Here is a 15329-nt window from a genome sequence, read left to right on the forward strand (position 1 = left end):
TACCAATTTCTTGAAGAAATCATCTCTATAAATTCTGGTGGAAAAGATCCTGTTTACTCCTCCTCCTCGTTAAATCTGGTCTGACCCCACTAATTCCCCACTCTAAGGGGCAAACTCTAGTATTTAAGGTAACATAGTCTGAAAGATACAAAATCCATGATGCAGGGTAGCAATTTACCTAGTAATTGCTGCTATGTGGGAATTTTTTTTGCAGCATACACATACAGCAGAGGTCCCATGGTGCCTGCTGACACCTTTTTTTGCAACCCAAAGTCCTTTTAAGAATAGGATGGTGTTACCCAAAATGCTGGGGCCTGCAGTTTTAGAGTGGGGATTTAATGGAGACAGATCTTGCTTAGTGAGAGGGGCAACCAAGATCTTTTCTATCTGTTTTGTCTGTAGGTTTTTCTTCATAGAAATGTGCAGGAGTCAGGAATAAAGTTTAACAATTTTAGTAAGAAAATAAAATAATAAAAATACATGCACACCGAGAGTTCACACAGTTCTAGGATTTAGAAAGTTTTGAGGGGAAAGATTTAGAATAGATCAGGATTTTGCAAAGAAAGAGGCAATGGTTACCTTATCTTGGAGTGGAAGGGTTCAATGCTTGCATTGAGCTCCAAAGAAGGGTAAAAAGGCAGCACTGGGAACAGTATCTCTCTACCAGAGCATAGTCCAGGAAATGTACACCTAGTGCAAGATGGGTAGTCTAGCTATAAGGAAAATCAGCCCCTCAGGTAAAGCTAAGAGACCTAATTTTTGCAGAACAAAGGTGGTTCTTCTCTGGCAAAGATCTACCTTTGGAGGAGAACCACCTTTGTTTGAATTGGAAAAGTTCCAGAGCTGTGATTGAATCAGCTTGGCCCAAAATCTAATAATCTTCGGTTGTTCCCTAGGCGTGGGACATTGCCTAAGTGTCCATTTTAGGCTTAATGTCCTAAGCTTGGGGAGCATCCAAAGATGATTAGATTTTGGACTGAGCTGATTCAATCACAACTCTGGGCTTTTCCAGAGTTTAAATGGAGGAGATATTCCTACAGGTTAGTCAAGAAAGAGAAAGGTGGGATTAGTTCATTGAAGAACATTTAAAAGGAAATATTGATGGTATTAGTTAGCATATCCTTTGTTGATCTGGAGACATTGTCTTTTCTAATTTCTTTAAAAAAGATGAGGTTGGCTGTTGTACATTTCAGTGGTTGACAGAGAGACATGCCCAGGTAGGTTTTACCCTATTGATAAGCACTGAACCTTCACAGGAGATGGCATTCATCCTTGGCCTGTACTTCTAGGGCACCCCATAGGGGAGATGTGACAGGTAGAGGCACTGCTTTCCTAAAAACAGGCCACCTCAGGTCTAGCTGGTAACTGTGGAGCCAGCTAGGGCTTTTTCCCAGCAAGGCTTCAGAACAGATACTGGAGATTTGATTGGCTATGCAGATGTTTTTTAAATGTTGATTTGGCAGCAGCTGCTACCAAAACACAAGGATCTACACTGTATTACTGAAATTAAGCTGTGGCAATCATTTTGTGGCTGGCTCTGCCTCCTGTGGCAGCCATATGCTGTTGTTGCACCAACCATGCTGTGTCAGAATTCCAGATTTTACCACAGGCTGAAAAAGCTGATATATATCATTTCATGTGGCTGTTGCAAATATGGTCAGACTGTTTTTATGCCAGTTAGAGTGTTTTTAAAATGTACTTTTATGCCATGTTTTCATTACATTACATAAACGTTCAGTCATTTCAGCACAGTACTGAAAACATTCTTAATTTGTTACTATTACAGATGACTAGTCAAGAATCTGGTGGTTTGAAGTCTAATCTTGGCACTTTTATCAGAGACACCCTTCATATTTTGTTTTGGTGGTGGCTGGCAGAGCTAATGATCCATTTGATGTATATGCATGCAATTTATAGTAGTCCTTCACATCTGGAAGCAGTAAGCTACTGGACCTTAGGTAAGTGTCTATATGTTTTTATTATATATTAAATTATTGTCATTTTTTCTGTAAAGTCTAGATGACTGACAACAACTGTCAAATATCAAGTCCTTTAGGATCCTCACAGCAGCCCTATTACATTGTGCACAGAATTCTAAACCAGAGCTAAAGAAACTCAATTGACCTACCAGTAGATGCTAGTGTTTCCATTTCAAACAGCAGCAGCTATTGGTAGCTATCAATCAATCAATATATTTATTACGGTCATAGACCAAAAGGTATCAAATATAAAATATAAGATCCACAATACACATTTCCAGACCAAATATACAAAATAAAATTGAGGTGACCAGTTACCAGAAACTTATCGTTTAAATCCTAACGTGAGTAGGGTTGGCGGTTCGGCTCGGCGCGACCCGACTCTTGGACCGGGCCGAGCTGAGCCTGTTCGGAAGGTCTCAGAGGGCAGAGGGCCCGACCCTGACCCCTCCGAACTATGCCCTTTCCGAACGCCATGCGTTTGGATCGGACTTTCCCTGAGCGGCGAACTGGTGCCGCTGTAATCTCCCTGCTGGCCCTCGGCTCCGTCCACACCCCCAAAGGGGAGAGAGGCCGGGTGGAGGCCAGGGGAAGTATTGAGACGCTTGGCGCCGGGCGCCAATGGAGCCCATTCCGCCATCGGCCTCTGCAGAGGCTCGCCTAGCGGCGCCGTGGATCATCTCACCGCTGGTGCCCAGGAGAAGGGCACGTCGGGCGCAGCACAGCCCACAGAAGCGGCGCACGGCAGCGGCGGCCCCCGTAGGGGCTTCCCGGCGCCGAGCTTCCCAATGCTCCTCTGACCTCCTCTACCCGGGCCTTCTCCCCTTCAGGGGCCGCCGCTGCCCTTTGGGGGCCACCTCAGGGGCTTGCCCGGTGCCGAGCTTCCCAATGCTCCCCTGGCCTCCTCTAACTGGCTCCCCTCTCCTTTGGGGGCCGCCGCCGCCGTGCACCGCGTCCGTGGACTGTGCTGCGCCCGATGTGCCCTTCTCCCGGGCTGGGTACCGGATGTGCCCAGCCCAGAAGAAGGGCACGTTGGGCGCAGCATAGTTCACGGACGTGGCGCACGGCGCCAGCCTCTGGAGAGGAGCCAGGTAGAGGAGGCCAGGGGAGCATTGGGAAGCTCGGCACCGGGCAAGCCCCTGCGACGGCCCCCGAAGGGCAGCGGCGGCCCCTGAAGGGGAGGAGGGCCGGGTAGAGGAGGTCAGAGGAGCATTGGGAAGCTCGGCGCTGGGCAAGCCCCTGTGGGGGCCGCCGCTGCCGTGCGCCGTGTCCGTGGACTGTGCTGTGCCTGACGTGCCCTTCTCCTGGGCACCGGCGGTGAGATGATCCATGGTGCCGCAGAGGCCGGCGTCGGAATGGGCTCCATTGGCGTGCGCAACCTTCATGCGAACTGCTGGCGCTCCCCTCAGGCTGCCGCGGCTCTGGCACTGCTCCTTGGGCTGGTGGGCCGGCTCCTTCATCCACGAGATCTTCTTCACACTCTTCCCGCATGCTGCTGCCGGCTTGCCAAGCTTGGGCACCTTGGAAGCGGCCCTGTTGCGCTCGGCCACCTGAAGGTTGATTGCAAAGGAGAAGGTCGCCAGGGAGGAATGGGGGGAGAAGAGCCCTGTGGTGGGGAGTTGTTGGATGCTGGGGAGGAGAGGAGGGTTGAATGCAAGGTGGAGGGGGGGAGGACAGAAGAGGAAAGGAGGAAAACACACACAAAAAGTATCAGAGAATCTCGGATGCTAATGAAAATCGGGGATATCCGAGTCTGGTAGGGTCGGAGCATGGGGGATCCGAGCTCATACTTTCGCACTGGGCCCGATCCCGAACAGGGCACGAATTTTTTTGGGATCTACCAACCCTAAACGTGAGCTCAGATTAAAAACTTGAATAGTATTTAAACAGAGTATAAATTAGAAATCTAGTCTTCCGACCCTTATTGCCCTACTTGTCCACGCCTTTTAACAACATATGCGCTGAATTTTGCCACCACTCTGGTGATATTAGGATTAGCATCTTCTAGTAGTCTTTTCATGGCGCATTCCTCGGGGCCAAGAAAAATGGTTGTTGACAAAGACAAACAGATTTCCCCTCATTTCTTTATGAATGGGGCATGTATCAGGTATGTATCAGAGTCTCTATTTCCCACATTTCACATGGACACAGTCTGTCGACGTACGGAATTTTCTTATATCTGTCCTCTAGCATTGCTGAGGGAAGGGCATCACATCTGGCAAGTGTGAAAGCCCTCCTAGGTGACTGAATGTCCACATCATATAGATAGGGGGGAGGACCCAGAATATATTTACTGGATGGTTTAAGATTAAAATTAGGGGATGCTGTTATATCTTGTTGACGAGTCATATCTTGGACTCTCAGCTTGACTGTAGTCTTAGCTGAGGACAAGTCTTGTGTCAAGAGAGTTCTAGGTGATATACCTCTCTTGTGCAGGCCTTCCCGAACTTCACATTTCCATCAAGATTGAAAAGAGTCTTGGCCTATTAGAGGCCAAAGTCCTTTATGGTTTGTGTAAACATTAAGCCATTGATAAACTGATAATTAAAAAATTCTATCAGCAACTTTAATTTGACCCCTCTCTAATCTTAAGAAGGTGTTCGGTATGCCAGGTGGAACCTGTAGAATTACTCTCAGGAATTTACTTTGGGTTTTCTCTAACAATAATATCTGCTGCTGTTTTTTATTGTTGTAAACTCCAAACATGAGTTGTGTCATGATTTTTGCTTGATAAAGTTTGATGGCAGCTGCTACATAATGCCCTTCCTTCGTATGAAAAAATCTTAAAATGCACCTGTTGTCTGCTCTCCGTTACCTGTTACCATTTTATATGTTCCGCATTTGAGCCTGTTGACTGAACCACAATCCCCAGGTAATTGAACTTATCAACTTGTTCAATTTCTTTTCCTCTAACTTTCCAGATCCTTTTTTTGGGATGTTTACTAAAAGCTGTGACCTTGGTTTTATCAAAGTTAATTGTCAACTCCTCTTTCTCACAATATGCTGCAAAAGAGTATAGTACTCTTTTGAGGCCTACAGGTGTTCTGGACCGCATCATCAGCGTATAACAATATAGGCAGATGTTGCGTGGCAAGCTTAGGAGGATGTGTGTCCGTTTTCCTTAGATGCTCCACTATACTGTTGATATAATAGTTGAACAGGGTGGGAGCTAAAAGACAACCCTGTCTAACACCTTTATAAGTTCTTATTGCATCTGTTAGTTGACCATTTGGGTTACATCTCACTCTTAGTTGTCATGAAGAGCTCGAATAAGAAAATATAACCTTCTGTCTATGTTGGAGGTCTCTAATTTTTGCCACAGTTTTTCCCTGGAAATGAGATCAAATGCTGATTTTAGATCTATAAAAGCAGCATAGAGTGATGTGGGTCCTGGGGATGAATATTTTTCGATTAGATGTTGTAAGATCAAGCAGTGTTCTGCAGTAGATCCCCCTTCTCTAAAGCCTGCTTGTTCGATGGCAATTACCTGTTCTAGCCATGTTTTTAACTTATCTAATAGGTGTCCTGCATACAGTTTGCTGATAATATTCAAAAGGCTAATTGGCCTATATTTAGCTGGATCATCTTTGTTTCCTTTTTTGAAAATAGGCATGATAATAGCTAAATTCCAGGCTTTGGGAATTTGTCCTGTTCTATCAATATATGTAAATAGTGCAGCTAGGCACTGTGACCACCATTCTATGTATATTTTCCTTTAAAATTTCTGGGGTGATACCATCCAAGCCAGGGACTTTCTCCCATTTCAGTCGTCTTATATGGGCCTTAATTTCCTGAGGGCAGACATCCGGCCATATCTGCACCTTGTCTAGTAACTCAGATGGTAGGGGTGTAATCGCATGGTCATCATATAAATCTTGGAAAAAGCTAGCCCATCTATCAGGGAGTATACATGTATCCATTACATGTATACTGGTAGATGACCTACCAGTAGATGTTAGTGTGTCCATTTCAAACAGCAGCAGCAATTGGTAGCTACATCTCAATACCATTCTCTCCCCTGTTCCGTATAAACTGGCAGGACAGTTGTCAAAGTATTTGGAATTTGCATTTTGCTACCAATTAAGAAACTCCAGTTGGTACAGAATGCTGTGGCTCAGCTATTATTGGGAGCTAGATGGAACACGCACGCCCGCATGCGCACGCACACACACATAACACTCATTCTACAGACACTCCACTGGCTGTCCATCAGTTACTGAGCTCCATTTAAGGTATTACTATCACACACAAAGCCATTCATAGACGCTCAGATCTGCAGGGCACCTCTCTCCCTAGGTCCAGCCATGACAGCTTTGCTCATCTGAGCAAGAACTTCTTCAAATGGGCAAATTCAACAACTGTTCATCCACATGACTGCTATAGCTGTGGCCTCCACCCTATGGAATGGCCTGCCTGAAAAGGCCAGGAAGGTTTCTGCTCTCCTGACTTTCAGCAAACTATGCAAAATTGAATTATTCAAGAGGGTTTTTCAGACTAGGCAACAGAGTTGCACTGTAGTAAACGATTCACAAAGTTACTTGGATAAATGATTAGGAACTGTGGTACATACCACTGCATTTAGTTTGCTTAAACTAGGATCGTACTATATAATTTTTGCATCATTTAATGTGTCATAGTAATTCTTATTCTTTTCTTCAGTTCTGTTTTTAGTTTACTGATTGGTTGTAGAATCCTAATCCTATTATATCATTTACTGAATGTCCCAACCTGTTGATTGTGTTGGCATGCTTTGTGTATTCTGGCTTGAATCCAAGTGAGTAAGACAAACGATCAATCACATAAATAAATATATTAAAAATAATAAGTTAAACCAAGTCAGACTTGGTCTGTAAAGGTCAATATTGTCTACTCTGGCTGACAGCAACTTTCTGGGGTCTCAGGTAGATGCCTTTCATACCACCCACGACCTTATCCTTTTACCTGTGGATGCTGAAGATTAAACCTGGAATGTTCAGTATTCTAAGCAGATGCTCTACTACTGAGCCACTGTCCCTCTCCTCTTGGTGCGTCTTGAAAAAGGAAAAAGAGTAAAATAACTGACATCTGCTTTTGGTTGCTGGGAAAAGAAGCTTGGATAGGGAAATTTAGACTTACAGGGTGGGTAGCTTCTATGTCAAGTGTGACTATTTTAGGCATGGGAAAGTCAAGCAGGATGGGTTTAGATGTTTGGGATTTGGAAAGTCTTCCAGCTGCAGAGGGGCTGCTGTTGGAGGCAAAGAAAATTTTAGAGAAGGGACTTTGACAGGACTGGTGCTGAAGGGTGGCTCCTAGAGATTGAATGCAAATGATACTTTTGAAGCTGATCTTGCTGTTAGTAAAAAAGTATGAGTGGTAATTCCTGGCCCTGTGGTACGTGGGGAATTTGGCCTTTTTCCACGTGAGTCTGAGAGACTTGTTTTACCAAGAGGCAACAAGGGGGACATGTCAATTTGTCAAAGAAATAAACAAAGCAGGAATGGTTTTGATTACTCTACGTATTTATGTATTCGAGTAAACCTCTTGTGCTTCTCACATGACTTACCCCTATATCTTTTCTTACTGTGAAATATCTCAAAATATTCAGAAGTTTCATTCTTTCTCACTTGCAGCCTATCTGGTGATTCTTTTAAGGAATAATTTTTCAAGTGAAGGGCAAATTATTACTGTTTCATCATTTTTTCTCCTGAATTTTTACTCTTATTGACTTGTCCTGATCCAGCAGCTTATAGTGTACACATTATGGTTGTGAGTGTGATTCTCTTATTTTCTTCAGTCTCTTCTTGTTTCAAGCTTCATTGAAACAGGGAATTGTGGATAGCCTGAGGTGATCCTTAATGGTGATCCTTAATCTCTTGTCTAATCTCCATTTTGGACTGTATCTCCATTTTGGACTTTATTCTTAGTGTTGGAAAGAAAACTCTTCCAAATTGGGCTGTATGTTAGTGGCATAGTTGCTAATGAGTTCAGTCTCTGGAATTTAGTTCAGTCTCTGGAACCAGCAGAAAGGAGCAGCAGTGGACAAGGCAACTGGCCAGGAAGAGCAGAGTGACCTGCTGGTGTTCATTTTGGAGGGCTTTTCTCAAAGCCACATCTTTTAAAACAGTGTATTTTTAACAGGGGTTTGCAGGGGTTTTCTCTTTTTCTCCTTGTAAGGTTGCTAAGAGCTGAGACTGCTGGAGGTGGGGCTTAACAGGGGTTAACAGAGGTTACTCTTTGTCCTGGGCTGCTAAAGGTGGGGCTCCTGAGGTGAGTCATTCAGTCTTTAGTTCAGTCTCTGGAACCAGCAGAAAGGAGCAGCAGTGGACAAGGCATCTGGGCCAGGAAGAACAGAGTGACTCTGGTGTTCATTTTGGAGGGCTTTTCTCAAAGCCACATCTTTTAAAACAGTGTATTTTTAACAGGGGTTTGCAGGGGTTATCTCTTTTTCTCCTTAAGGCTACTAGGAGCTGAGGCTGCTGGAGGTGGGGCTTAACAGGGGTTAACAGAGGTTACTCTTTGTCCTGGGCTGCTAAAGGTGGGGCTCCTGAGGTGAGTCATTCAGTCTTTAGTTCAATCTCTGGAACCAGCGGCGCGCGCCTAGCGGCACGCGCAATTTCTTTCTTTTTTCTTTTTAAAAATAAATAAATAAATTAATTAATAAGGACATTTCTTGAGGGATAGTAGGTACAGATAGCTCCAAGGGGCACTGACTAAAAGTTTAATATCTAAATATCTAAACAAAAGCAGATATGAAGGCAGGAAGCCAGCAGGGGGATGGGGGCTTGCCAGTGTTTTGCACTGAGTGTCACATGTATGACTATCTGCCACTAGGCCAGAAGTCGTGGGTGTGCCCTCGCTGCAATGAGCTCCTGGCACTCAAGGAACGTGTCCGTTCTCTTGAAGCCAAGGTGGCAGACCTGGAGAAGCTGAGAGAGGCAGAGAGGGCAACAAACAAGGCTTTCAGGGACCTAGCAGCCGGGTCCCGCTCCCAAGGTGACATCTCTTCAGATGTCATGGAGAATGAGAGTCTGGGTGACAGAGGGTGCCAGTCTGAGGTGGGGGAAGATGCTCCCTTAGATGGGATCCCTTCCTTAACTGGTGATCAGCTATCCTCTCGCACTGAGGATACCCCTCAGGGAGGTGGGGGCTCCTTGTAGTGGGTGATTCGATCATCAGGAATATAGAGAGTTGGGTTTGTGACAGGCGTGATGACCGCATGGTGACTTGCCTGCCTGGTGCGAAGGTTGCGGATGTCACGCTACGTCTAGATAGGCTGTTAGACCGGGCTGGGGTGGAGTCAGCAGTTGTGGTCCACCTTGGTACCAATGACAGTGGGGAATGTAGCCGGGAGGTTCTGAAGCTAAATTTAGGCTGCTAGGAAAAAAGGTTAAAATCCAGGACCCCCAAGGTGGCATTCTCTGAAATGCTACCTGTTCCACGCGCAGGGCGAGCTAGGCAAGCGGAGATACAGGGTCTCAATGCGTGGATGAGAAGGTGGTGCAAGGCAGAGGGTTTCAGATTTGTCAGGAACTGGGGAACCTTTTGGGATAAGGCAGGCCTGTACAAAAGGGACGGGCTTCATCTTAACCAAAGAGGAACCAGGCTGCTGGCGCTCAACATTAAAAAGGTGGCAGAACAGCTTTTAAACTGATCCCTGGGGAAAGCCGACAGGAGCTGAGGTGACTTCGGTTCGGAATACAGAGTCCATGGGGATGCAGACAGAGAAGGAGGTTTTGTTTAAATCAACCACATACAAGGGAAGAGCACAGCAATGTGATAAGTGATAGTGTCTAAAAAAGGCTAGAGGGCAAAACACATAAATCCCAGGTTAGGGACAGAGACAGAGTATACAAGTGTCTCTATGCTAATAGTAGAAGCATTCGACCTAAAATGGGGGAGCTGGAGTACAGAGTTTTGAAGGAGGACATTGATATAGTGGGCATCACAGAGACATGGTGGAATGAGGAGAACCAGTGGGATGCTGTTATCCCAGGTTACAGGCTCTACAGGAAGGATAGGACAGGGCGTATTGGGGGGTGGAGTGGCCCTCTACATCAAAGAGAGCATAGTGTCACATAAAATAGACAATGCAGGGGGAGCTGATTCCCCTACAGAAGCACTGTGGATATCAATACCAGGGGTGAAGCATAGTTTAACATTAGGAATATATTATCGTCCCCTGACCAAAGCGCACAAGAGGTTTCTGAGATGGAAAAAGAAATTAGAGGCCAACAAAAGCAAAAATGTCGTGGTAATGGGCGATTTTAACTATCCCCATATAAACTGGAAAAATGCATGTTCAGGTCATAGTAAGGAGAGAACATTCCTGGATATGCTAAATGACTGTGGCTTAGAGCAGATGGTTGTGGAACCAACCAGGGGAGAGGTGATCCTAGATCTAATTCTATGTGGGACCCAGGAACTGGTGCGGGAAGTCAGTGTTGTTGAGCCGATAGGGAACAGCGACCACAATGCTGTCAGATTCAGTATCTCTGCATGCGAACAAGTGACAACTACTAATGTAGTTAATTTGCCTTCAGAAAGGGAAATTTCTCAAAGATGAGGAGGATAGTGCGCAGGGAGCTGAAAGGAAAAACCAAGAGAGTCAAAACTGTCCAAGATGCTTGGAGGTTATTTAAAAACACAGTCTTAAAAGCTCAGCTGGAATGTGTTCCAAGTAGGGTTAGGAAAGGCAAGCATGCCTAGTCCAAAAGAAAAAGCCACACCATGGTTAACACAGGGACGCTTGGAGGAAATTATTAGGAAAAAAAAAAGATGTCTTTTAGAAAATGGAAGTCCAACTTAATCTGATAAAGAAAGTACCAGAAGGGAGAACACAAATGGTGGCAAAAGAGAAGCAAGTTAGCTGTAAAGGTGAGGCAAAAAAAGGATTATGGAGGAACACATGGCTGTGGAACATCAAAACCAGCAACAAACAGCGTTCTTCAAGTACACTCAAAAAAGCAGGGAAGCCAGCAAAGGGAAGCGTGTAGGTCCTGTTAGATGACAAACAAAGGAACAAAGGGTGTGCTAAAAAAGCAGATGACAGGGAGATTGCAGAAAAGCTGCTGAATGAATTCTTTTGCATCTGTCTTCACTCCAAGAGGGTGAGGTGAGGGAAAATTCCTGCACCTGGAACCAAGCTTCTGTAGGAGGCTAATCCGAGGAACTAACAAAGATAGTGGTAGACAAGGAAGAAGTTCTGGCAGCCATTGATAAACTAAATGTTACCAAATCCCCTGGCCCAGATTGCATTCACCAATTCAAAAGAGTTCTTAAAGAGCCTCAAGCATGAAATTGCTGGATCTTCTCACTTTAATATGCAACTTTATCCTTGAAATCCCAGGCTCCATCCCTGAAGACTGGAAGATGGCCAATCAGTCACACCAATCTTTAAGAAAAGGATCTAGGGGGGGACCCGAGGAAATTACAGGCCAGTCAGTTTGACATCTGTTCCTGGTAAATTAGTAGAATGAATCTGTCATTAAAGATAAAATTATAAGAAACATGTAGAAAAAGCAAGACCTGCTGAGAAAGAGCTCAGCATGGCTTTTGCAGAGGCAAAATCCTGTCTTACAAACTTACCTTCAGAGTTCTTTGAGGATGCCGTAAACAGGCATGTGGATAAGGGGAACCAGTGGACATTGTCTACTTGGATTTCCAAAAGGCTTTTGACAAAGTTCCTCACCAGAGACTATTGGAGAAAAATCTCCAGCAATGAAGGGAATAAGAGGGGAAGTCCTCCTATGGATTAAAAAACTGGTTGGAGTAAAAAACAGGAAGCAAAGAGTGGGTGTAAATGGGAAATTCCTCAAGCAATGGAGAGATGTAGGGAGTGAGGTGTCCCCCAAGGATCCGTGATTGGGACCACAGTGCTCTTTAACCTATTCTATAAATGACCTGGAAGTAGGGGTGGGTAAGCGTGGGTGGCCAAGTTTGCAGATGATACCAAATTATGTAGGGGTGGTAGGAGAACCACAAAAGGATTAAGCGCAGGGAGGCTCCAAGCCGGACCTTGATGATAATTAGGTGGAAGTGGAGGCTAAGAAAATGGCAAAATGCAGTTCAATGTAGCAAAATGCAAAAGTGATGCACATAGGGGCAAAAAAAATCCAAACTTCACATACACATGCTACAGAGGTCAGCGTGCTATCAGTCACAGACCAGGAAAGGGATTTGGGCGCCTTAGTTGATAGTTCCATGGGAATGTCAACTCAATGTATGGCAGCTGTGAAAAAAAGGCAAACTCTATGCTGGGGATAATTAGGGAAAGGAATTGAGAATAAAACTGCAAAGATTGTCATGCCCTTATATAAAAGCTGTGAATTAGCGACCGCACTTGAGTACTGTAGTTTGCAGTTCTGGTAAAGCCACATCTCAAAAAAGGATATTGAAGAGATAGAAAAAAGAAGTGCAGAGAAGAGGCGACCAGGATGATTGAGGGACTGCAGCACCTTCCTTATGAGGGAAAAGGCTGCAGCTGCTTTGGGACTCCTCTTAGTTTGGAGAGAGGAAGACGCCTGAGGGGGGATATGATTGAAGTCTATAAAATTATGCATGGGGTAGAAAATGTTGACAGAGAGAAATTTCTCTCTCTTTCTCACAATACTAGAACCAGGGGGCATTCATTGAAAATGCTGGGGGGAAGAATTAGAACTAATAAAAGGAAACACTTCTTCACGCAACGTGTGATTGGTGTTTGGAATATGCTGCCACAGGAGGTGGTGATGGCCACTAACCTGGATAGCTTTAAAAGGGGCTTGGACAGATTTATGGAGGAGAAGTCGATTTATGGCTACCAATCTTGATCCTCTTTGATCTGAGATTGCAAATGCCTTAACAGTCCAGGTGCTCGGGAGCAACAGCCACAGAAGGCCATTGCTTTCACATCCTACATGTGAGCTCCCAAAGGCACCTGGTGGGCCACTGCGAGTAGCAGAGAGCTGGACTAGATGGACTCTGGTCTGATCCAGCTGGCTTGTTCTTATGTTCTTATGTTCTAATGAGAACACAGAATATAATGAGTTCTTAACAACACTGCAAATCTTTTGGGTGAAAGAGCTCCTTATGTGATTGGGGTAATTGTAGTTATGCTAGAAAATCTGCCCAAGACAAAGGCTTTCACAGCAACTGTGCAAACTGTGATGATGAAAGCAGACATTTCTGTAGTTCATCTGGCATCTCAGTTGAGAATACCTTGTCATAGAATGTTGTTCATGTAAGATGTTTGTGTAAGGGGCATTTATGCCAGCGCACAGGCAATTCTGCCAGTATTGAGGAGCTGCACGGCAGTACGATGCCTGGGCACAATTGCAGCTGTGATTCCAGTTCTTCTTGGTGCAGAAATTGGTGTCCAAGTAGGCATTCCTGGGGTGGAGCCAGCTTTGGTCAGCTTCCTGAGCCATTTTGGGTCAGGAGTACCCACATTTGCCAGCACACACTTATGCCAGCCAAATTTGTGGTGCAACACATTGGCCCCTTTGGCACATGCAGAATAATGCACTGCCATTTCATTTGCAAACAATTATGAAAGTGGACTGAAAGTGCATTATTTTGCATATTGTTACCTAGCTTAACAGTATGAGAACCTTTTAAAAGTAGCAATGGGGAATATAACTCAGCTTGGCAGTGCGAGAGGCAGGCTAGGTGGGATTTTTTAGACAACTATACCAGAATTGGCTTTTGAAACGTTCTACAGAGAATACAAAAGAGACCAAATTGTAGTTAAAATATTTTTAAATAAGTTTTTGGTTGCAAACATTCATACAGTGACACGTTGAGAAGCATACACACCGTTCCTATTAGACATAAGTAGGGAGGAAAAGGTAGGTTTGGATGATAGAGTAGGAGGGGGAGCGGGGGACTTGTACTTTACCTAAATTCAGCTGAAGAAGTTCCTGAAGAAAGCAAGGATTCCTATGCCAGCATGGGAACCCAGGCGAAGGACGGTATATTGTGTCTCAAACCAACTATACCAAGAGAAGCTTAGCCAGTAAAGAGCACTGAGTCTAGGGTACACAGTATTTTTATACCCCTTTGCACAGGTAGGGGTGGGATCAGGTAAGTTTCAGTTTCATTTTCCTGGATCTTTTGGGGTTTCTTTCCCATGCTAGGATTGCTGGCTTGAGCTAATCAATGGCTCATCTATTGTTTCTAAGGGTTGGGATAATAGAGCCAATTGCTTCTTGATTGGATCAAGGAAACTCTGAATGGCTTTATGCAGAGTTACTCCTTGGAGTTTCTGCCTAGGTATTCAAATTTGGCTGAGGCGTTTGTCATTAGGAAGGGTTCTATTGTCAAGGAGATTGTATCTACAGGTAGAGGAAATATAGCGTCTGATATCAAGGAGTTCTCCAGGATCTATTGTGTTACAGCAGCTTGGCGGGGTGTGGTAATCAAGATGCAGTCCATGAGACTTCCAGTCTTAGTTATCTGGAATAACTCAATCAGTGTTTTAATTCTGGCAGCAGACATTTCTGTACTTGGTCTGTTCTTAGTTTGGACTTCTGCTACACACACACACACAAATATGAGTATTGGCATTTGCCAGTACATATTGCTGGAAAATCATATGAAATCCATATTTCAGTAAAGTGCGGTATGAAAGGGTAGAGCAACAATAAGGAGAAGGGGCCATTGTGCTGCATAAGCCACTTGTCTCTTTTTGCTTGCTGGCTGTGACACAGCAAGCCTCTTAAGTAATTTCTTTGTGAAGAGTATTTACATTTAAAGAAAGAAGGATGGAACAGGAAAGGAAATAATTGTAAAATGACAGCAAGGGATGTGTGTGAATTAGTAATGGTCATTACAGTTGTTCTTACATAAGTACATTTTAAAAAATTAAAGTGTTCTTGCGAGGCTATAAAAGTTGCCATTTCTTGACGCTTCATCAGTTCTGTGAACAAATCGAGTTGAAGTCAAGGACCTGAGCCTGGTAATTAGGATATGAAAACCAAATCAGAAAGCTCTGATGTTGAGCTGCTGTTTATAAGTGCAACGTAAAGGTCTGACAGTGATACAAACAACAAATTTTTGTGCACTCACTAATGCTGAGTAGGAGCTCAGAAAAAATAAAAGACATAGAATATCGGGATAGAGTGGGAGGCTCTTGAAGACCAGGATATCCATGGAAGATGATTTCAAATAGATGGCAAAAAACAAGGGATTGAAAGGGCCAGAGGAGCAATAATCAGCGAATTTTCCTATTAGGCAAAATCCAACAGTTCAACTGTGGCATATAAAAATGGCCAGTCTGATAGGAAGTCCTTATAATTCTGCTACAATGTGATAACCTGGCAGGGATTATGTTTCATCACAGCAAAATCAGTTCTCTAAACCTATGAATATGGGATTCCATTTTCAAGTTTTCTC

General features: G+C 44.4%; 1 protein-coding gene across 9 annotated transcripts in view; it reads left to right on the forward strand.

The window, feature by feature from the left end:
• HHAT (hedgehog acyltransferase) overlaps window positions 1-15329 on the forward strand; it is a 226444-nt gene that overhangs the window by 50585 nt on the left and 160530 nt on the right. For all 9 annotated transcript variants that reach the window (XR_007243560.1, XR_007243571.1, XM_048485244.1 and 6 more), the window contains one exon: window positions 1787-1958. Coding sequence is in view for 7 of the 9 variants with exons in the window: in XM_048485244.1 (XP_048341201.1) it covers window positions 1787-1958 (172 nt within the window). In the remaining 2 variants the exon portion in view is untranslated. The remainder of the gene's footprint in view (window positions 1-1786; window positions 1959-15329) is intronic.

This window comes from Sphaerodactylus townsendi, linkage group LG01 (assembly GCF_021028975.2).
Source record: "Sphaerodactylus townsendi isolate TG3544 linkage group LG01, MPM_Stown_v2.3, whole genome shotgun sequence".
Classification (NCBI taxonomy): domain Eukaryota; kingdom Metazoa; phylum Chordata; class Lepidosauria; order Squamata; family Sphaerodactylidae; genus Sphaerodactylus; species Sphaerodactylus townsendi.